Below are 23,941 nucleotides of genomic sequence, written 5' to 3' on the forward strand. Positions count from 1 at the left end.
AAATATAATAAAATTAAGAACGAAACTATTAATTAAATTGAGTATAAAATTAATGTTTTTTTTTTCTTCTTCTGACCGTAAGACTATTGTATCATCATTATTAAACTCGCCGACTCGAGTAACTGCAATTTAAATTTGTGAAAAAAACGCCTTACAACTTGTTTGGCTTTCATCTTAACATTTCGTACTATATACATTCCGGACGGTGTCATTATATTATAATATTATTACGTACTTATTACAACGCAATTTAGAATATTATATATCTTTCGATCAGCAATATTAATTAATGTTATTCGTAATAATATTGTTGTACCAAAATATACAACGGTGTGTCTATACAATACCGACTTTATTTTTAATTATTATATAATATAATGTCTTACTGTCTTGTAAATGTATTGATCGTTTTTGTGCATATCACGAAGGTATCGAAAACTTTTGAACGTGTTATTTGTTATTTTTACTTTTTAAGACATGAAAATATATATTATTGTAATAACATTTAACTATTAATATTACATTTATAAAAAAATATTAACTATTTATATTGTTATTATATATAGCTTTGATTGTTATAGTTAAGATTGAAAGGACAATACACGGCCGTACGCGTCTTCTCGTATCTAAATACTTTAAACTGAGAGACAAGTACTCGTGTATTTATTTGGGTTACCAAATTATCGCATATATATTAGTTGGACCATATTCATTATCCAATACCTACCGGTTATATTACGGTGTAGTGAATTTTAAATAGATAACTTCTTAGAAATGTATCCCGAATGCGGAAGATAACTCGACATTCCGCGGTTAAAGTCTAATAATTATCGACATATTTCATGTTAAAGTATTTATATTTATATATATTATTATTATTATTATACGTACAAGCATAATATGTATTCTCAAAAATGTATTGTGATAAAACATTTTAGACGTTCCGTTATTAGAGTATATTATTATTTGATCGCGTCATCATTTTGTTATTCTTGACGAGGTTAAGTGTAATCGATTGCTGAAAAAGTAATTTACGCTTTCGATTAAAATAAAAAAAAATATATTGAAATCTTTCCAATATTTATCTATTCCACCGTGTTATTTTGTTTGCGGCGTACGAATACCTACGTATTTATTATGTTGTGTTTGAATGTTTTGTTTTTTTTTTTATTAGTGTTTAAAAATGTTTGGATGTTCGTTATTATTAAAATTTATGATACTATCTATTATAATTATTACTATTATCATACCTTAATTATTATTATTTATTATCATCATTCTCGTCGATCATTTGATTCCTATCACATGTAATAAACATTTTATTGTAAAGTATATTTTTATTTAGTTCAGTATGTTTTTATAATAATAAGTACACATAACGATACATTAATTAAGTGTTTATGATTATACTATGTATAAACGAGTATAAATATTTCAGTATTCAGTGTATAACTATATAAAACACATTTAAGACTATAAATATAAAAATAATTTTAAAACTAATATTGTTGTTCTGTGTTTATGTGATCCGAACATTTTAATGTGAAGTATTCAATAATAAAAACTGTGAAATAAAGAATAACTATTATGCATACAAGTTACACTGGGCTGCAAGCATTGCTAAATTGTCTAAAATCATATTAATAATTGTTTAGACCGTTCATCAGCTATTCATATAGTTATATAGATATATAGATTTATATACCTACCAAATTTTGGTAGAAAAGGTAGTTATGATAATCTGGCTAATAAGTTATGAATTTATTTATGATAAATGAGGTTGCGATTATTATTTTTATTTTTAATTTATTATACCTATCGACCCATGCGAGTAATGATAAACTTAATAAATGTATACATATTAGTTATATAATTTTATGATTTTTAAATTATAGACATAAATATTATCCTTATAAACTTTAATCAGAGTTTTTTCCAAAACTGAGCTGCGTCAAAGCAACAACTGAAAATGGATATTATATATTATTATGAAATAAATAATTCAACTAAAACTAAAATTATCCATTAATAATTAAATAATGTAAATACAACTGTAAGTTAATGACCTAGCAATTGAAGCCTTCGTCCTTAATAATAATTTAAAACTGATAATTATAAGAAAGTAAGTGGTTTTAATATATTAGCTAATATTATGTATGGCTCTGTTTCATATTATTTATACTGTTTATTAATACTATTAATAACCTAACCTTAGTATTTTTTTAATTATTAATAGTTATTTACTGAATCATACGAGAACCATACGTTTTGCAAATAATTTATGTTTAATTTCAATTTTCCAGCATAAAATATAAAATTTCAATATGTAAATTTTTGAAGTTTTTCTCGGTTGAATGCCGCTGAACAAAAAAAGAAAATATTAAGTTATTGAAAAAAATTATTCTACTCACAGAATTAATAAATAAAATTACCTACCTTTTATTTTATTTCGACAATCTTGTCCATTTCTATAAAACCATCTGTCTTAAATACGAGTTATTCAAAATATATTAAAATATTAAATTATATACATCTTTATCATAGTCTACCAAACTCGACGAGATATTGTTAATTTACTTATATATGATTGTTGGATACACATTTTAATATTTACTTTGGTGCGGCGACAAGTCCTGCGTCGTAACGTTGCCACCCTGGCGATGTACAGCAGGCACAGCTCCGTGTAAACCATGGGGCATAGATAATAAAGATTTATTATTATTTTATTTATTATCTATGGTGTAAACTTTGTCTCTCCGGAGGAGCAGGTTGACCGCCGATGCTGCCGCCGATACTGTCCTTTGTCTTTTACCGTCGTCTAGCGAAGCAGTCTTTTGTTTTCGTTGGTCACCGCAAAAACCGTTGCGCCATCGCCGTATTCCGCCCTCGGATTACGCGCACTGAGCTCTCGCGCTCACCGTCGTGTCGCACACGTCCCGTGTCCGCGATTTTATTATTTGTATTTTGTTCCGGCTTTTGCGCCAAGCAAATAGCCCCCTTCGCTTCGTGCCATCATCGCCCGTCGAGTACACGCGGTGCGACCGGAACCGTTCGCGACAAGTGCTTCCGTCTGTTCAACGAAGTGCGAACACGGTTGACTGTTATTCTCGCCGTATTACCATTTAACATCGGAATACAGTCAATCGAATCAACTCGTCAGTCTTGGGTCCGCCATACATGGCTTGTTGTAGTAAACCCCCGTACGCTCGTTGGCCGGTGTTGCCCAACCGACGTTCGGTGGAGTGTCGCCGTCTGGTCGGTCCCTGCTTGCCGTTCCATCGATGTGCCGGGACAACGGCAACAGCAGCCGACGTCTGCCATCAGCCGTTATCAGGTCGTATACATAAACGTTTTTCTTTTGCTTATTATTTATTTATATTGTCATTATCTTGCTCGTCACCAATGTGGTACGGCATATTTTATTTTATTTTACAATTATTAATCTAGCCGATCGGGTTGTGATTGTGCTATGACTCAGTGTTTCTCAAACTGTGGTACGCGTACCCCTCGGGGGTACTCGACATTTTTTGAAGGATACAAGTGTTTATAAAAGTTTGAAACACCCTGCTATAACTGATTAGCACTAGTTATAAAATGTTTTATTTACTTGTGGAACATCAATACATTTATTCTCATATTTTCTATACCACTAAATATTGCTGTTGACATCTTAGGGATCTCGCACTCAACATCGATCTTGTAGTCAAATACTTTTATTTGAATCAACCTTAATATTATACAGTCTACTCTTCCCATCCTACAGGGTTATCGGCAATCGACGTAAGTATTCAAGTACGACGGGTTGCGAGTAGGCCGTCGTCGTTGCGCGCGCACACACATACACACGTACAATCGCACAATGATTATATTTTAACTTTATCATTTCATTTTTTTATTATTCGTTGCTATAAATGTTTATTTTATGTTTTAATTTTAGAGCTGATAAAAACTATGCAAGTTAGCTTAACAAAAAATAATAAATGCTTAATACATAGAATATATTTATAATATATTTATGTCACAAAATATAAGCAAGTGCTCAATAACAAATAAATAGGAATATTTAACTATTATGTTTTAAACTATTTTAGTATATATATATTTTGGTCTTTATTAACTCATTAAGTATAATATTAATTTTTATTATACAATGTAATGTTCATTTCATATGATTTACATCCAATGTTATAATGAAATAGTTACTTACTAGCAAGCACTTCAAATCGATTACCAAATTTAAATATTCTTCTCAGTTCTTTATAAACTTCAATCTAATTTAATTAAATTATTTTATAATATTATTAAATCTAAAATTTTTAATGATGGCATTCTTTTATTGAGAACGTACCAAATTTTTTATTTGATTTATTAAACTTTATGTTTTTTCGACTTTTTGCTTGTTTTTTCAGTTGTTGAGTTCAGTTTTAACAGCGATCTGCTTTGATTTTTATTCGAATCCTTTTTTGATTCATCTGGCAAACCATCCTTGCGTTTCATATAATGATTAGCGTAGTTATTTTTTTGAGTAATTTTTATTAAATCATCTAATTTATCTTCTTGTAAATCGTTATTTAATTTTTTTTTCAAATATTGTTTTGGTTTATTATTTCTCTTTTTTATTTTAGTGTTCGATTTTTGTTTTGATTGCTGACTTAAGGAGCCATCATGTTTGTCAATAACAGAATCGTTGATTGATTCTTCATTTTTTGCGTCGTATGCGTCCTCTGCAACCTCGTCCGATTTATTATTTAAATTGTTTTTAAATGTTTTATCTTTATTTTATGTTTAGTTTCAAACTTTTTCTTGGATTTTTTACTTTGAGATCCATGCAAATCATTATTCAATTCACTACTTGATTTCTTGTTTGATGAACTATTTATCAGATTTGTCTTTCAATTCTTTTTTCAATTTATTATTTGTATTCGCTTTTTTATCCGATTTGTGTCTTTTATAACTATTATTTAAATTATTATCATGTTTATTAGATACATCACTGTATTCATCATTTATTGAATCATTAAATTCTTCATCTATTTTATCAGTTGATTCTTCATTCAATGTATTACTTACTTTACTATTTGATTTTGACATTTTATGCCTTTGCTTTGGCAAATTAAAATAAAAAATCATCACGAAAAAGTGTCCACGAAAAGCGTTACGTAATTACCATGAATACCACGGTTGCTTGCCATGGAGACCCAAGGTTAGGTATATATGTATATATGTATATTTGAAATATGACGTGTGTTGACGGTGTCTTCACAAGAAACGTATCCAATGCACAAACGCTTGCTTATATATCCTACTTTATACACTACCGACCACTTCTTAGCGTTACGTCTCCTAATAACGTAACTTGTTAACATATAAATTAAAATAATTTTATAACAGCAACAGTCGTGTCTTTATTTCACTTTATGTTATAGACTATACGTTATACGTCATACGTTCCTACCTATACGTCATATGACGTATAGGTAGGAAAGTAAAGACATAAAATGTCTCACTTAACGTGGACTCGTATGCGTTATGATTTTATAGTAATAGTATTTTTGGATGAGGTGACAAACATATATACTGGTACCATGGGTGGATAGGTCTACCGGGAAACCAGGCATTTCCCGGTGGGCCCCCTTCGTATTTCGGTAATGGGGCCGTTTTCAGACTTTTTTTTTTTATATGAAGGCCCATTTTTAAAATTTCCCGGTAGGCCAAAAATAGCCTATCCGCCCATGCTCCACCATAACCCAAAATCATACCCGATAAAAACAATAAAAAAACGTTTATATAATGAATTAATGAAGTAATTAACTTTAATTATAATTCGTTCAACGTCGAAATGACGTTTCTAATAATAAATAACAACTCATCAATGAATTCAAATTATTGAGAATAATAGTGCGAGCTACTTCACTACATACTCATGTAGCAAAATTGCTTATACATAGCGCCGACCAACAAATTTAAGTATAATACTTTTGTGTTGTTTTCTACTTTTTAAATTATTTGTAAATTCGTTAGATTCATTGCTGCATTCATTTTCAATTGAATCGTTTAATTGCTCGTCTAATTCATCACTAGGTTCTTTTTTAAATTTATTTTTTGACTTTTTATCCACTTTGTTATTCGATTTCTTCTTTTTATAGCTATTCTCTAAATTTTTAGAACGTTTGTTAGATACATTATTATTTTCATTATTTATTGAATCATTTAATTTCTCATCTGATTCACTACTTGATTCTTCTTTTAATTTATTATTACTTATTTTACTGTTTTCTTTTTTGCGGTGATGTTTTTTTTTAAACTATTAGCATTCTTACTAGATTCATCACTGTGTTTATTATTTATAGAATTATTTAGTTCTTTATCCGATTTGCCACTTAATTTTTTTTTAAATTTATTATTTGAACTTGTATCCACTTTTTTATTTGATTTCTGTTTTTTATGGTTATCTTTTACATTTGTATTATGTTTGCTAGATACACCGCTGTATTCATTTTTAATTGAATCATTTGATCGCTCATCTGATCCATCACTCGGTTCCTTTTTTAATTTATTGCCTGACATTTTACCTTCTTTATTATCCGATTTCTTTTTTTTATAGTTATTCTCTAAATTTTTAGCACCTTTTTTAGATATATCATTATTTTCATTATTTATTGAATCATCTGATTCATCGCTAGATACTTTTTTAGTTTATTATTTACTTTCCTATTTGATTTTTGATGCGGATGTTTATTTATTAAGCTATTATCATGTTCATTGGAATCATCGCTATCCTCATTGGTTATTAAATCATTTAATTCATCATCTGATTCACCATCATTTGATTGTTCTTTTAATTTATTACTTGATCTTTTACCCACTTTATTATTTGATTTTTGTTTCAGATGACTATCTTCTAAGTCACTACGATGTTTACCTAATTCAGAATTAGACTTTTTTTTTAATTTATCAATTGATTTTTTCTAACATGACCGCTGGTTTTTTGTGTTGCATCACTGTGCTCAATATTTGCTGAATCACTTAAGTCTTCATCAAATTCACTGTTTGATTCTACTTTTAATTTATTATTAGGTCTTTTTTTGCGATTATTATTATTAAAACCATTAGAATGCATGTCTGATTGGTTTTTTTGAGCATCTTTTAATTTATTACTTAGTTTTTTATCAATTGTATTACTTCTTGAACTATGTTGTTGATGTTCATTCTTTAAATTATCACGAACTTTATCGATATTATCATATTTTTTTAGTTTTGATTTATTTTTTGATTTATCAATTAAATTTTTACTTGAATAACTTTTTGCTACATTTTGTGTATATTTATCAGAATAGTTTGACTCATCTAAACAAGATCCAGTTATTTTACTCACTTTTTTATCCAATTCATTTGACTTCTTCTTTAACTTATCTAATTTTTTATCCATTACATTTTTACTTGATTCATGTGATTTATGATGTAATTTTTCATGAGTTACATCTCTAGATTTTCTTGAGTGAGCATGATGAGTTTTTTCTTTTTCATGTTTCTTAGAATATTTCTTTTTACGCTTTCGGCCATCGACGTCAATCACCCAATAAAATGGAATCTCCATGCTGTGTAGATTGTTATTATTATTGATATAATCATATTTATTAATATCATTAGGGTCTATTTTATTTGCTAAAGCTAAATTATACGTGTCCATAGTGTCCTTCTTTTCAATTTCTTCTTTAGTTTTAGGTGTACCATTATAATAAACAAATGGTAAAACACTTCTTTTTGATAATCTGTAGTCAAAATCTAGGTATAATAAAAACGAAAAAGACAAAATATTAGTGAATCGACAATTATTTAAAAGAAAATTTTATATAAATAAGTAAAATATAATTTAACATATTTGAGAACATTATTATTAATTGATACATCATTTAAGTAAATTATACAAGGTATTTTATAATATTGTTTATTAAAATAGTTGATAAAATTAATTATTAATTCTATTTTATTATTGACTTTTTTAAAATAGGATGTATTATTGTATAAGCTTAGACTAATCTACAAAGCTTCCACGAAAACATTTTAGATAGATAAATTAGTGGTTGATCAAAAACGTAGGTATATTTTAAAAATCTAAAATAAAATAAATATTTTTACTTTTCATTCACTATAATGTGTTTAATTTTAATTTTTAATTTATTCATTAAAAATGTATATAGGTCTTGGTTCTAATTATTTTCAGTTAGACTTTCTGTGTGACAGTCTAGAACGTTATATTACAGTTAATTAGTTTTTTATTCAGATTTTAAATATTAATTGTTTTTAAATATATTTATCTTATTAAGTGTGACTAATAGGTGGCTACTTACTCTAAATAAGCATATTATATCTTTTATATTTCTATTCTCGCGTATACTTATTGACTATTGTGCTAGTAAGTATATACCATACGATAATAATATTAAAAACAGATTTTGTATAGCTTAATACATATAATATATATAAATGTATTTATCTATCTTTCATACAGTGTATGGATACTTTTAACTGTGACCTTTAATCAAATCATAATTGTGACCTATTATCCGTGTTTTAACCAGCTAAAAATTATTTGTGCTTAATATAAAATATTTAATTAATTAATCATGAATTACAATTTAAGTAATTATAAGAGATTTAGAAAATTCAGAACATTTTTCCGAGTATTTGTTTTATTGTTAATTATATTTGAATGAACTAAATATGCATAACTTTTATTAAAATATAACTTAATATACCTAATCAATAACTTAGTTATTAGTTTATGTTTTGACATAAAACACTTTAATAATCCAATTTTAAAAAACTGATCACACAATTAAAATAATTATATTACGCCTTATCAAATTAATTTGCTTACGATTTGAAGTAACTGCAGATCTGTATAGTGTTTTTTGTAATATCAAAATCCATAAAATATACTTGTGAGTTATTAAGAACACGATGCAATTCTGGTAGAAATTCATTTTTATTTTGTAATTGTTAAACTGCTTTAAACTTTGAATGTATAACTAACTATGAAACATTAGTCTCAACTAGAAAACAAAATATAATTTTGCTTAACACGAATATATTTTCATAATAATAATAACATATGTATGAATAATTTGTTATAATATATTCATGACACACAACACAATACACAATCACATGTTTTTTGAATACTAAAGTAAATTATAGTTTTCAATTCTTTGAATTATAAATTTATAATAACACAACTTTATAATAAAGATTAAAGATATCAAATTTATTATTATAATGATATAAACAACAACTTAATCATATTTAAATGAGAACAAAATATTAAAAATTAATTAATATTAATGCATTTACGGTTAACTATACATTTTTTTATCGATATGTTATATTATTTTTTCATTAATTATATGAAATAAAAAAGTAAAAAAATGTATTTTTAAACATCTTCCTCGGTTTAACAAAACCATAGTACCTAATTTATAATGAAATTATAAATTTTAATCGTATTTCTTGAAAATTAAAGCTTTACTTTCCTAAAAATAAAGTTGTATAAACAAAAAAATTATTGCATTTTAATATAAAAAAATATTTTTTATTTTAAATAATTTGGCTTTTGTTTTTGTTATTTTTTTAATTATACCAACTATAATTAATTTTGCCTATAATATATATTACCATAACATAATTTAATCGTATCCTATACATTTTATTTAAATATCATTTTTACTATACACGTTAAGCGATGTTCTATTATAATACTGTGTGCAAAACATACCTATATAAAGTCTATAATATCCATAATAGTATACAATTATTACAATTTACAATAATATGTCAAGAACTGTTTATAAAATAATTTATAAATTTTATAGTCAGTTATGTTACCTTATGGACCAACGAAAACCATTTTGATAATTACGATATTAAAAGAAAGACTAATTAATTTTTATTATGTTCCGTCGTTTTGTATTAAATTATAGTCACAAAATGACTGATGCACAAACATCTCAAAATATTCAAATATTTCAGTTTTTTACAATAGTATATTATCAAAATATTATTTTAGTTTATTTTTATTTACATCCAAAAACATTTACGATAGATATTTGTTACTTTTTCTTTTTACCTTTCCAGATATTCTATACACGTTCACCCGCGTGTTTTATATGTCCAATTCCATTATTTCCTTTAACAATATTACATAATACTGTATTTGATGTTTTTTAACATCCAAAGAATGAAAAAAAATGTACTGACAAGTCGTAAATTTATATTTATTCACTTGATATATGATAGCAAACGTTCTGTCTAATATAATATCGTTCAAAATTGCAAACAATTATCTTATGTACCTATAATTTATGAGTATTATGTGAAAGCTGTTATAGGTATCGATATTCCTTTTCGTTAGTATTAAATTGAAATTGTACTTAATCGAAGTTATAATACTTATACCTTGATATATTGTTGTGTTCTTTTTATATTCGATATATTTCAATTGAATTATACATTAATCGTTTTTGTCTGATCCAGCAAAATAATTATTTAAAACGTTAATATTAGTAACACAAAAATATTAAGCCACATAAGCTTTTATAATGAATATCGAAAATACACTACGAATTTCAGTAAAAGCGAATTGTAATTTAAAAATTTCCAACAATAATACCGTAGTCATAGTTTGAATATGTAATTCATTAGTTCTTATAAACATGTATAAAAAACATAAAAAAAAAATAAAAATATGGCCAACAACTCGACTATTGAAACTGAAAATGATTTAAAATTTTTCATAAATAATTTCAATCTATTTATTTTTATTCATTATATTAATCTATCATTAATTAAGTTTTTTTTAAAAATAATATTACTTATTATAGTAGTATTTTAAAATTTTTAATTTTCTAATAATAATATAATCTGTTAATTCTAATTGTAAATAATCATTACCATATTTAATTTTATAAATAAGGCTCATTAAGTCATATGTAAGGTACTTACCTATATAAACCAATAATATAGTATATACGCTAGTAAGATTTTTAAATTATGTTCAAAATCTAAGTTTAAATATATTAAAGTTATATTAGTTAAACTGAGCTAATTGTAATTTATAACTTAACAAGTTAAACATGTTAACTTTTACAGAATTTCGTACACGTTTAACTATTATTTATATTGTTTAATATAAATTCTTAACTAATTTATTGTTTTATTTTACTGCTGTGGCATTTCGTACATAATATTGAATTTATTAAAATAATTGTATTGAGACGCGCTTTAATTAATTTAGGTATACTCATAAGATATGTTACGGTTAAGCAACAACCCCGTAAACTTGAACAAAATTAAAGATTATATACATAGCAGTAAGATCTAATTTGGTATATCGTATGTGGGCTTCGATAGCATCAATATGTAGCATTAACCAAGCATCTTTGAATATACACAGTATCAAATTACATTAGCGGGGAGTACCTATAATTAATATTGATATGAATAATATTAAAGATATTATAATTTATATTGAAATCTATTTAAAATAAATATAAATCTTGAATTTAGTTTAATTTTTACATTTTATATGATTTATTTGTATATTGAAAATATTTTTTACCCGGCAATCGAGATCTAAATACATTTTTTGGTGCATATCACGGTCCATTTCTATCGAAATCTGATTCTCAGATATTATGATAGCATAATGTTAAAAGTTATTAAAACTTTTTTTCTTGTAGAATTAATTTAAATTTTCATTTTTCAATTCTTTTTATGGCTGTTACAATAACAAGATATGTACGTATGAATCGTATGATGTTGATCGATTCCCAAGAATTCACACATACAGTTAAGCCTTGCACTTGTATATTTACTCTGGTGATATAATAATTCAAAAGAACTCTTATCGTGGGAATTGGTGGGATATCTAATACTAAAATGGACAATAAAACTGACACTGGTATCATGTGTAGAATGTACACACAACCAAATGTGGATGGCTACGATAACACTTGCCGTAGCCCATAAACTCACAAATCATAATAATCATAATCCATGTCAATTACGATTATGTAACGTTTTTAAACGTTTCTAGATAACACAATTTCGGAATTTAGTAATGATATTTTATAAAAAGCATATTATAATTTAATTGCACATAAAGTAATTTTTTATTCATAAAATCGCATTGTAACATCTCCACGCTAACTAAACAAAAGTAATATTACACAATATATACTATTATATTAATTTTGATTTATTTAATATTTTGTATCATAATCGAAAACCTCGGGAACGCCCGCAGAAAATGAATGTAGTGGAAACAAAAAAAAATCCTCACATCCTCGCCCCACCACTGTTTATTCATAAGATAAATTGGAATTTTGGATGTTATGCTAAAAAAACATATTATTTTTATAACAATTTTTTATTCAAAAATATCATAAAAATCTATTATTACGGTAAAAATAGAAAACACGAATAGATACATCATACTCAACAAATATATAAATAAATAATTCACTTTCGGGGTAACAGTGATTAAAATCAAACAAAAATTCACATCATAAATTAAACTATTAATATTAGTAATAATAATAATAAACAATGATATTTTTCATGAATTAATGGAAAACGTGACGGTTTTTGAAACAGTTGAAGGTCTTTTTTGTCTCGTTTCGACTTGTCTTTCTACACTCTCTGGAATAGCCGAAAAAAATAGTTTCGGATCCAGGGTATTTACATTGGATTCGAAGAACAAGCTTGCCACCAAACTCACTAATACGGTAATCGCGAATCCAATGACTATGTAGTACATGTAACTTATCTTATACAAATACATGTAACTTTCTTCATGAATCCTAAAATAAAAATTAATCAAGTCATCTGTGTGATAGGATACTATACTTAATGTGATAATGTAAATGTAAATAGACAATAGTGATGCGGTATAATGCTATTTTTAGTATGAATATCTTATTGTATTATCAAAAATATATTTATTGGTACATTTTTACCTATACAATAAAATTTAAATTTAAATAAAAATAAATATCTATGTATAATATCTATAGTAATAATAATCTGAATAATTCTAAATACCATTTGGCTACTTATATATAATTGAATATCAATATCGTTCTGTATCACTTCATCATACAGTGTGATCACGATAAATATTTAAAATTTTCACCGAATATTTATATTGCCATCTTTTATACATAATTAAATTTTTAAAGTATTTTGACTCTTTATAATTTATTTTTAGACAGTTATTTCTACAAATATCAATAAAAAAAAAATGTTTACTGCGGCAAAGTGCTTGACATTTTAACACAAAATTACTCATAAGTTTTTTTTATAAATATTTAAAAATTCACGATTTTTACTTATAAGCATTTAAATTCGAAATTAGATAATTAAACTAAGAATAACGATTTTTGTTATTTTACTATTATTTGAGAAAATTATTTGTGAGTACTTTTAATATATTTTATAGAAGTAATGACATTTTAAAATTCTATCATTTTGGCAAAAATTAAGTCAATCTACATTTATATTTTATAGTACTAATAATAGTAAAATAAATTACTTTAATAGCAATTCAAATTCAAATTTAACACTCGCATTACAGTGAATTACTTTTCAATTTTTAAGTTACACAACACCTATTGGACAGCAGAATGATTACCTACTCTTCCCACTTACAAACGAAAATCATTATAGCGCACATTTTTCCCCTGTCCTCTTTTTCAGTTCAAATCTAAATTTCATTTTGTTTTTAGATAATTTCGACTTTTAAATTTTACTATCTAAATATTCTAGTGATTGGGGATAAGTTAAAAATCACACAAATTCAAATAAAATTATATAACAATACAAATCGTAGGAAATTACATGGAATTTCATAAAAGATAAAAATGTATAAACAATGTGAACAATAATAAAAAGGCATTTTTTTTCCTAAATATTATTGCATTGTTTTTATTTATTTTTTATTCAACCTTCGTAAAATTTTGTATGATTGTTTTATACTGATTCGTTTAATTTTTAACTTATTTCCAATCACTTAATTTCTTAGATTAAAAAAAATATTATATGTCAGTTATTAAAAAAAAAAAAATCTAATTTGAACTCAAAAAGGTGATGTATATTATTTTTACAATTCATGTGCTGGAAAAAAAGATACCAAATTTGAATTTTATAAATAATAAATGTAATTTATATTAAGTACCTTACAATGAAAAAAATCGAAATAGAATCGTAAAAGTCATCCGGCCGAAATACTAAGTATTATACCTTAAATTGCGATCACAGTATATATTTAAACCTAAAAACTATATTTATGCGGGTGTTACCTTTTTTACATACTATGACTGTATCAAATGGCCCAATAACATAATATTATATATTACTATTATTTTTTTTTAAATTATACTCCACGTCGTGCACGATTCATTCAAGTTTCAAACGTTCAAACGCAATTTACAAGATATTATGTATCGTGTACAATGTAAATTCTCTATACTCACTCATGTGTGGACGTAGACGCTAGCAGTAGAGTAGTAGAAGAAACGTTTACATCGAAATTGTGAAACGAGTCCGGTGAACATCCGTTAGTGTAGGTGGGCAAATCGTTCACGGGCGGTTTGGGTCCTCCTAGTCCCAAGACAAATGAAAAAACGAGGCCTGCGACCAGGCCTATCAGAGCACCCTATATTAATAACACATAATATGCACAGTTATAACAATACAGTAACTAAAACCGGTCGAACAAGACAAAAAAAATAAAAATATATATTCGTATTACTATAAAATCTTGTCTTAGAATTAATTTTCAAAACTTACTATTAAAAGTTACGAGATTCGTGTAACAGGTGATCTATTATAGGATATAGTGATTTACTGATCTATCATAAAATTATAATGCATACAATTGATTAATAACTATCAAAATATATATCTAATAATATGTATTATTGATGGTTATAGTAGAGATGATTAAAATTATAATAAAAATAAATCAAATCGTCGAATAAAAATGCATTAAAAAATACACTTCTAGTAATGACTAGAATGTCAATGGACCAGAGTAACTAAATTAAGCTTATATTTCATAGATAACATCAATATCAAAATTTGGCATGTCTACATGATCATAAGCAATTGTATAAAGAGGGAGTTTTAAGAAAAAAAGTACAATAGATCTGCATGTATGAGAATTGCTTGGGAGTAAAAAAATATTCTGTTTTTAATTTTTAAACATTTTAATTTATTGCATATTTGTAATTGCATTTCTTCTGATTCAAAGATGATTTTAACAAAAAGCGAATTACACTACGTTAAGATACCTATATAGAATTTAAGCCTAAAATCTTGTGATACATAATATTGTTGTCATTTTCAGCACCATTATGATGTTCAGTAGTGCTAAAAATATTATAAAAGTGTCAAACATCACTAAAGCGTAAAATTGTTTATTCATGCACATGTTTTTATTCATTTTTTTTTTCGACACGGAATATTAAATATAAAATATTAATTTAGAAAATTATTTTTTAACGTATTATTTTAGTAGAATATAATTTTCTAATCCTATTTTTTTCAAACTTATAATTAAATAATACAAAGAAACAAAAAGCACCACTCAGCACCCAGTCCTAAAATAAATATATGTGACAAACTATTTTCACATTCATTACAGTGACCCACTCGACATCTGCTGTACAGTAGAAGGGTACCCACTTTCCTAATTTCTTTGTATTTAATTTTTTATCGTGCGCTATACAAGTATACAACGAATCATATTTGATGGTTACCTTTTGGTTTGCGTACGGTACAAGTATGCCGAGAGTGAACACCGCCAACATTGGTCCGCCGATAATGCCCAAAATCGTCATCGAGGCCTGCAACAGCGGTCCCACGAAATGCGCACAAAACGCTAATGCTATCGATAGGATCCCGTAGACAACGACAAGGACCTTCAGCCACATCACGCGTTTCTCATCGGGTATGTTGACGTTTGCCAGTGGCTATATATTATACACATCCGAAACACATTCCAATAATATTATCGTTTCACACCGCCTTAATAATAATAATAATAATAATAATAATAATATTATTTTAGGACGATCGCTGTGATCTATACAGGTACAAGCGATATAATATATGTGATATTTTTTGTGCCCGAAATCACAAAAATATTTCGGACCACGATTTAAAGTGCTTATATAAGTGTATATCGTATCAAGTTTTATACATTTTATAGTACTATGCGTCTTCGTTTTTATCCCCTTACGGCTTATACGGTCTTCAATCGACCACCTTTCATCCCCTGGAGAGATAAATTGACTATAAGCTTTGTGAGAAGGACCGTGACGGCAAATGAAAAAAAAAAATGAAAAATGAATAAATAAATGTAAAATATTACCGTGATATAGTCCTCGAGTGTGACGGCTGCTAGCGAATTGAGAGCTGCGGACACGGAACACAGTGCGGATGAGCATACGCCCGCCAAAAACAAGCCAGTTAATCCGGGCAAGTGGGCCATCGTGTCCAACACGAATAGAGCCATCAGCTGATCGCCACTAGCTATTCTGCCTTCCCTGAATACACACAAACACGCGCGAACGGAAACACCTTATCAGTAATGTCGTTGCAGAGCCGAACGCAAGTCCGGGGAGTATACCAACTTGATCGGGTCGCAGTCCCGGTACATGGAGAATATGGCCAGTCCCGCGAAGCACATGGACAGCGACAAGAAAGCGGTTATCGGCCAGCTGAACCACAGGGTCCTTACCGCGGTTCTGTAGTCCTTCATGGTCAGGTAACGCTGCACCTGCACCTGGTTGACACCGTACACCGAGACGTACGTGAACATGCCGCCCAGCATCAGTGACCACCAACTGTGTCTGACCGTCGGGTCGATCTGAAAGCTGTCGGGACGTTTGTGTACATTAATAATGGAGAACGCTCCCACACGCTGTATACCCACTCGTCTCAACGCACTTGAACAGTTCCACGCGACCATAATCGTAGGCAATCCTCCAGATCTCTGTCAGTCCGCCGACATTGACCGCTGCCACCGCAATGACGGCGAAAACGGACCCGAACATGAGCAACGACTGCACAAATCAAAAAACCGAGTTACGTCGTAGGTTCATCAATTTTAAAATAAACATATTAATATAAAATAAATTTATATTAAATTTATATTATTATATTATAATATCAATGTAAATCAATACAGAAAAATTACTTACATCATTTAATTTAAATCATCATTTGTTATGTATTACATGCGTGAACATTGTATATTTATTATACGTTACGAATGATATACCTATTGGGCTATTAATATTATAAATAGGTATTTAAATAAAAAATATTATATTAAATATATTTTTTTTATCATGATAGTATATTATATTTTGTATCAAAGTCTAAAATATATTATAGTTTATAATGCATTATTTTAATCTATATTTTTGGTGATATTGATGATATGAAATAATAATTTATTCTCTAACTGAATAACGTATAAGTAAAGCAATAACGTTAGGACGTATGCTATTCTGTTTTAATTTCCAAGCGTGTTTAATTTAAAGCCGCAGTTATACACAGCGTTTTACATCACCAGCACAACCCGTCCTAATTTAAAACAATGTAAAATTAGGAGTTCGTTTTTATTATTTCGGCGTTTGTCCGTCAAACCCCAAGCTTGTCGGTATTTCCGCTGCTGATGAAAACGCCAAGTATATATCATATCCGTAGTATATAACTACTTCAATATGAAACGATGAATTTTGAATTCGACGGAAAACGCCCTGAAATACGAGGCGGAAAACGTCGTGTATAAACGTGGCCTAAAGCGCAAAGTCGATGTAGACTTTCAACTAAGGTACATGTTTTGAAAATCAATTTATTGGGAATAAATCGAGTTTTATAAATAAAACTTAATGAGTTTTATGTAATATAGAGTATACTGTTTATTATCTAAAACAATAAGTAATCAATTAATGCAGAACAAACTTTGGAACAAATTAATCACTGGTTTCTGAATCTATTATATAACCTGGTATGTTAAATCATTAACAAAATTAAACCAAGAATTACTTATTACATCATTCCAAAACCTCAAAAATAGTAAGTCGTTTGTACAGCGATTATTTGAAAATGTAATTTGAACTCTGGGCAAATGATAGAAAATCTAATAATCATTTGTTTGTTTGAAGTAATATATAATTTCTTTTAATCTAGTTGGTGAAACGTTTGTAGGTTACAATGTTGTAATATTTCGTGTGTATCAAATACTTATACCTTTATAAAATTTGAATATTGTAAATGGAATATCTTAAAACTTTGTACTCAAACATTAATAATAATATCTGTAGTAGATTTTATTTAAAATAATGAATGAGTATCGGGAAATAATTTCGGAATCGTTTCAAAAAATTAAATTTTCAATAAAAAGTCTTCGATTTTAAATTTTAATTATAACTTATAAGGTTTTACTCTTTATAATAATATGTTATCATTAACATAGTCAAAGAGACAAAGAAAAAAAACATGCTATAGCGAGTATCATAAAAATTGAATATGAACACTAAGTACTATATTATAATATTGCTTTATAACATTTGAGATATCAAAATCAAATTAAAACTTTTCCTGTAACCGAATTCGAATTATAATAACGAAATTGTATTTCAATAAGTACTTCAGCATGTGATTGTATATTTACATTTCATTGGTATTATGAAAATAATTTCAACATTATAAGTTATACATTTCAACAGATAGTTAGGTAAATGGAAATTGTAAACCATCTCTTATATTATTTAATACAATCTTTCAATTACAATATTATAATCTGATATTTTGAATACGATTGTATTAATGCACTTATCGTTATAAACCAGACAAACAAAGCATGGTAGATATAACCAAACAATGAAGTCAAAACAAAGTAAAATGTAAAAAACTAATTTTAGGAGGAATAAAACGTTTAATAGCTAATATGGTCGTAGACCCCGACTTGGCCGACTCTTAATGCTATTTGGTTTTAACATTCGCCTTATTGATTACGATAGGCAATAGCTATCCATCGTTCATACATAGACGTAGCCACATACATTCAACTTCTGTTACTCGTACAGTAAATTTGTAATCGAATACGCGTCTTTCGTGTCTTCAATGCGGCACTTTGATCAAACCGTATACAGCAATCGCAATCCATAAAAATTCAGGATTAATATAAAAAACAGTAGAGGACAATTTTATGAAGTATTATTTTGTTAAAATACTGATGTAATAGTGCGTTGCTCAAATGGATTAGGTTTATCGTAAATGCAGTTACCATATTACAACCAGAAGTATGCTATTCAAATATAAAATATTATAATAATCGTCGGCGTAAAATCGTTGCTATTAAATTTACTATAAAAATGCTTTAAATCGATAACCTAAATTTAAAAATTGAACACACAGCTGACCTGAAACAAATCAGTGACGATCACGGCTTTTATGCCGCCAACGGTCGAGTAAAAGGTGCACAATATGCCGACGACCATCATGGACGCGGTCTGCGAAAAGCCGGCGATCGCGTTCAGAGCCAACGAGGCCGCGTATAGTACCAGAGCAGTGCGCAGCACCGTCTGGATGCTAAAAGCCAAAGATGCGACGATTCTAGTTGACTTGCCGAAACGTTCTTCCAAATACTGAAATAATAATAATATTGCATCGATTTATTTTGTTATTAAAATTCATTCCCATTTTTAGTGAATAGATTTATACGCGTGTTTAAACAATATATAATATATATATATATATATATGTGTATATGTATACTATCTGATAGGAAGTTGAGATTCTCTATTTTAATATTATTATAAACGCTCGTCGATACACTGTAATGTGCAATGGACAGGTTGTTTTCTTATCGTTTATTGTTTGGATTCATTCAACCTATCTATTCATTTCCCGATCACCCTTGAATGACGTGGTTTAATTACACGAGTCGGAAGAAATGTATAAAAGAAACGTTATTTAGTTACACAAACTTCGAACGGGTGAATTCGGTTGAAAATTACTACCCGACCGAACTTCAGCGAAAAGTCCCAAAGGGCTAAAATCGAACTACTGTGAAAACAATGGCGTGTAAGTATATTATTCTACAATAGTGATCAATAATAAAATAGGTGTTCCGAAAATAACACCGAATGAACTACATTATTTAACATGATACAAGACATTAAATAGTCAATCATTTTAAACTAAAATAAATAATGAATTAATATATATGACGTATATATGCCTACATATTTTAAATTAATTTAGTGGAGTATAAATATTATATAAAATTTCATAAGAATTTTGAGAAAAATTTTAATAAAATCTATTAACTACCATGATAATATTGTATCAAAGACATAATATTATATTACCCTACAGACATTTATTGAGTTTCCTGTCTTTATTTTTAACAGTTTACGTATTTCAAAAAATTGCCTTTATTTTTTTTATATACATTTATATGTATATAAGTAAACATCGTTGCAAAATTAATATTAATTAAATTTAAATTGTGTATCGTTTGTAAAATTAAAAAAAGGAAGAGATCAAAGCACAAAATTAATCATGAAATACCTATTAAATGCCTGCGTAAAATGTCAAATATTTATCAAGAGTCTTAATACAATATTAAATTATTATTATAATTTATAATCATCATTTATTTTATAGGCATTTCACTGCAGTGTATTCCGCATATTATATTGCATTATTGTATGTAGTGATACAACGTATTAATGAAATATAATATTTACATAATAATGATTTACCTGGTAAACGGACAAATATCCGAGCTTGTAAAATACTGGTAGAAAAACATAGGCGACAATAGGTGTACCGATAATATTGGATGCGTTAATGGCCATAAATTGTGTTCCTCTCAAGTAGTTTTCAGCGCTTAGCCCAAACATGGCTGTAGCACACATAAAACTGGCCATTAACGAAAACCCCACAGGTATAATGGACAATTTCTTGTCTCCGAGCATGTACTCCTGGAAATATTATTTACAATATATATTTGTGTTCGTGTGTGTGTGTGTGTGTGTGTGTGTGTGTGTGTGTGTGTGTGTGTGTGTGTGTGTGTGTGTGTGTGTGTGTGTGTGTACATAAATATGTAATTTAAAATCATCCATTCAATAGTCCATTAGTAAATGAACAAAAAATAACAATTGATTACAACCAAGCAATTGTTTTTTTTTGGGGAAACTCGGGATTAAAAATGTATAAATGTATTTTTTTTTTTATATATGTCTGGTATTGGATTATTTTGTATTTGTTTGCATTTATTATTCCACTCTACTAACTATTTATTTTTTTTTTATACATATTTAAAGGAAATTCCATGGCAATTATAGCCGCATTGGCTCACGGATAACAAGAAATTCGTTTTTTTTTTTTTTTTTAAGAATACTTGACACATTACATTAAGTATACAAATATTATTAAAATACATTAAGAACATTTTAAATTTGATTACATTAATGTTTATTTGTATGAAGGCCAATAATATATCTGTAGACGGATAATACGGTTCCTAATGATTCCACAATAATAGATGATAACGAGTCATATCCCATCAAAAGTGAAACTTTAATTTCCCAATATGACAAGATAATATTATAACATATCTCATTATTTGTTTACACCCGATGATAAAACATTTTGGATAGTAAATAAAAGCTTTCGTTCGTAAATACTGATAAGATTATAATATATCTTTCAAAGAATTAAACAGTCCTTAATAATAGTTTAACATATTACATAAAATAGATATACTATTTTTATTTAGTCTATGACAGAAGTAGGTACTTGTTATACTTGAACAAATTTTACAAATTATAACATTTTAGCGACCGCAATACTACTTATGTATTAACATAATTTTAAAATCTTTATAATAATTTATAGCTCCGATATCACTAGCCATATACCTATTAATTATTATCATGACTATCACGACTGATCCCTTAAATTATACAAAAAATTTAGTCGTTTAAAATTTCCAAAAATCAGAATTTTAATTACTTCGTTGTGAAAAGAAAAATGAATATAGACATGGTTTTTGAATCACTCGGTATACACTCGGTTGCTGAATTTTATGCATTGGCGTATTGCCCAATTTTCCCAGGTACCTACTAAAATATAGTACGTCACATTGCGCTAATTCAAATTATTTAAATAAATGTTTTGAATATTCCTATACGGTTGCGTTCAAAAGAATGACCGTTGCAGCGGTCGTACGACTAGGACATTACGTAAAATATTGTTATGCCGTGTACCTATACGATACTTGCACATTATTATTATATTATTATGTTTCACCTGTGTCGTTTGCTGTTTGCCACCCGTGAGCCGGTAATACACTCCGATCGCGGCGGACGCGAGTAACGTGACCGTAAGCACGACATAGTCGAAAGCGCCCAGAGCCATATGTATCTATCGTTATGTATTATTAATATATTATGTATCGATGTATTTAAATAACGAGCACAATTAACACGACCAAAAATACACGTATAATATTACTGTACAATAATATATATACGCGTACGAGATGGATTTAAAACATTATATTCATATGACAACGAGTAACGATTTGAATAACAATAATAATAATAATAATAATTAAAATACCGTGACATGCGCGTTTAACGACGAATGCTATCGGCACTAATCATTCACATTCGAGTTTATAATCTTCATCTGATACAACCACGCATTATACTAAAGCCGTCGTATATAATATTATATACAGGACCGTCCAAATGTTGAGTTATCACTAAACCGGTGGGGATTACGATATCTCGAACGTACATGTAATATCAATGTTTGTTGTGCATATGTGACGCATATTTGGTATAGCAGAACATTATGGTACACATAATATAACATTGATATAATGATACATCGAATGCGCGGTTATACATAAATACGTATACCTACATATTATGTGTGTAAATTATATATTTTATTATTCGTTTATACTACACAACTGTTTTTCTTGTTTACTATAATATTATGTGTGATAGCGATGCTGAGTATATAAACGAGTTACAAGTTAAAGTCAAGTTAATTTTAATCAACTCAATTGATTTTCATCGATATCAACTTAGTAAAAAACGAGTTACTTTCAATTAAATTCGAGTTGTTACGTTTGTTTGTGGATAATTGATGGTACACGATAGGAAATTAAAAACTGTAATTCTTAAACATGCTTCTCGTTTTGTTGCCATCAGCCAGATTTAATTAAATAAAATATATTATTATCATACCAAACAGTATTGTATGCGGTAATTTCAGGAAAATTGTATTATTAACAATAAAACATGCATACAAAAATAAAATATATTAATCGGTACGATTCTCAAAAGAACAAAATATAAAAGATTATCGTCATGGTAATGATATAAAATGACATAAGTTATCTCTTATTATTCCTGGCGTATACTAAACGTATTGCCCGCGTTCATTGATATTTATCTATTATTTTAAGCTATCTGTGGGCTATATATGTACCAGAAAAAAATGTAGTGACAAACGTAAGGTTGTAAGTTAATCGCATGGTTTCCATCATACAGCTCAAATTAATTCGGTTAAGAAATATCATTGACTTGCCCGGTCTTGGCTGATATTTTTTTAATATTTACGATATAACAATAGTTCAGGTTATCTCATCGCACGCGGTATAATTCACATGCTATAGGCGCAGTCGCCTTACACACGACCGCGAACTTATGCCGAAATCGGTAATGATAATACTTAAAATTATAACATCGTCCGTGACATATGTATATGAACGTATTATGTGTCCCTCGTCCGGTCGTACCCACTATAAAAATATATAATACGATTTATCGGTCTCGTAATC

General features: G+C 27.9%; 1 protein-coding gene and 1 pseudogene across 1 annotated transcript; both read right to left on the minus strand.

Annotated features, from left to right (window-relative positions):
* Positions 1 to 4,368: 4,368 nt before the first annotated feature.
* Positions 4,369 to 9,017, minus strand: LOC113554190 (annotated as a pseudogene).
* Positions 9,018 to 12,467: 3,450 nt separating this feature from the next.
* LOC113552355 (putative sodium-dependent multivitamin transporter) lies at positions 12,468 to 22,773 on the minus strand. The gene is made up of 9 exons (XM_026955215.1): positions 22,396 to 22,773; positions 20,844 to 21,065; positions 19,497 to 19,721; positions 17,011 to 17,126; positions 16,695 to 16,937; positions 16,433 to 16,607; positions 15,819 to 16,031; positions 14,532 to 14,713; positions 12,468 to 12,860 (listed from the first exon to the last, which is right to left on the minus strand). The coding sequence occupies exons 1-9, from the start codon at positions 22,501 to 22,503 to the stop codon at positions 12,617 to 12,619; spliced, it is 1,728 nt and encodes a 575-aa protein (XP_026811016.1). The 5' UTR covers positions 22,504 to 22,773; the 3' UTR covers positions 12,468 to 12,616.
* Positions 22,774 to 23,941: the final 1,168 nt, after the last annotated feature.

Source organism: Rhopalosiphum maidis, chromosome 2, assembly GCF_003676215.2.
Source record: "Rhopalosiphum maidis isolate BTI-1 chromosome 2, ASM367621v3, whole genome shotgun sequence".
In the NCBI taxonomy this organism is placed as follows: domain Eukaryota; kingdom Metazoa; phylum Arthropoda; class Insecta; order Hemiptera; family Aphididae; genus Rhopalosiphum; species Rhopalosiphum maidis.

Coding starts and splice junctions, on each gene's coding strand:
- LOC113552355 (XM_026955215.1), bottom strand. CDS start 22,503: ATGGCTCTGGGCGCTTTCGACTATGTCGTGCTTACGGTCACGTTACTC. Junction 21,066..22,395: donor GCAAACAGCAAACGACACAG/GTGAAACATAAT, acceptor TAATATTTCCAG/GAGTACATGCTCGGAGACAA. Junction 14,714..15,818: donor TACCGTACGCAAACCAAAAG/GTAACCATCAAA, acceptor TTATTAATATAG/GGTGCTCTGATAGGCCTGGT.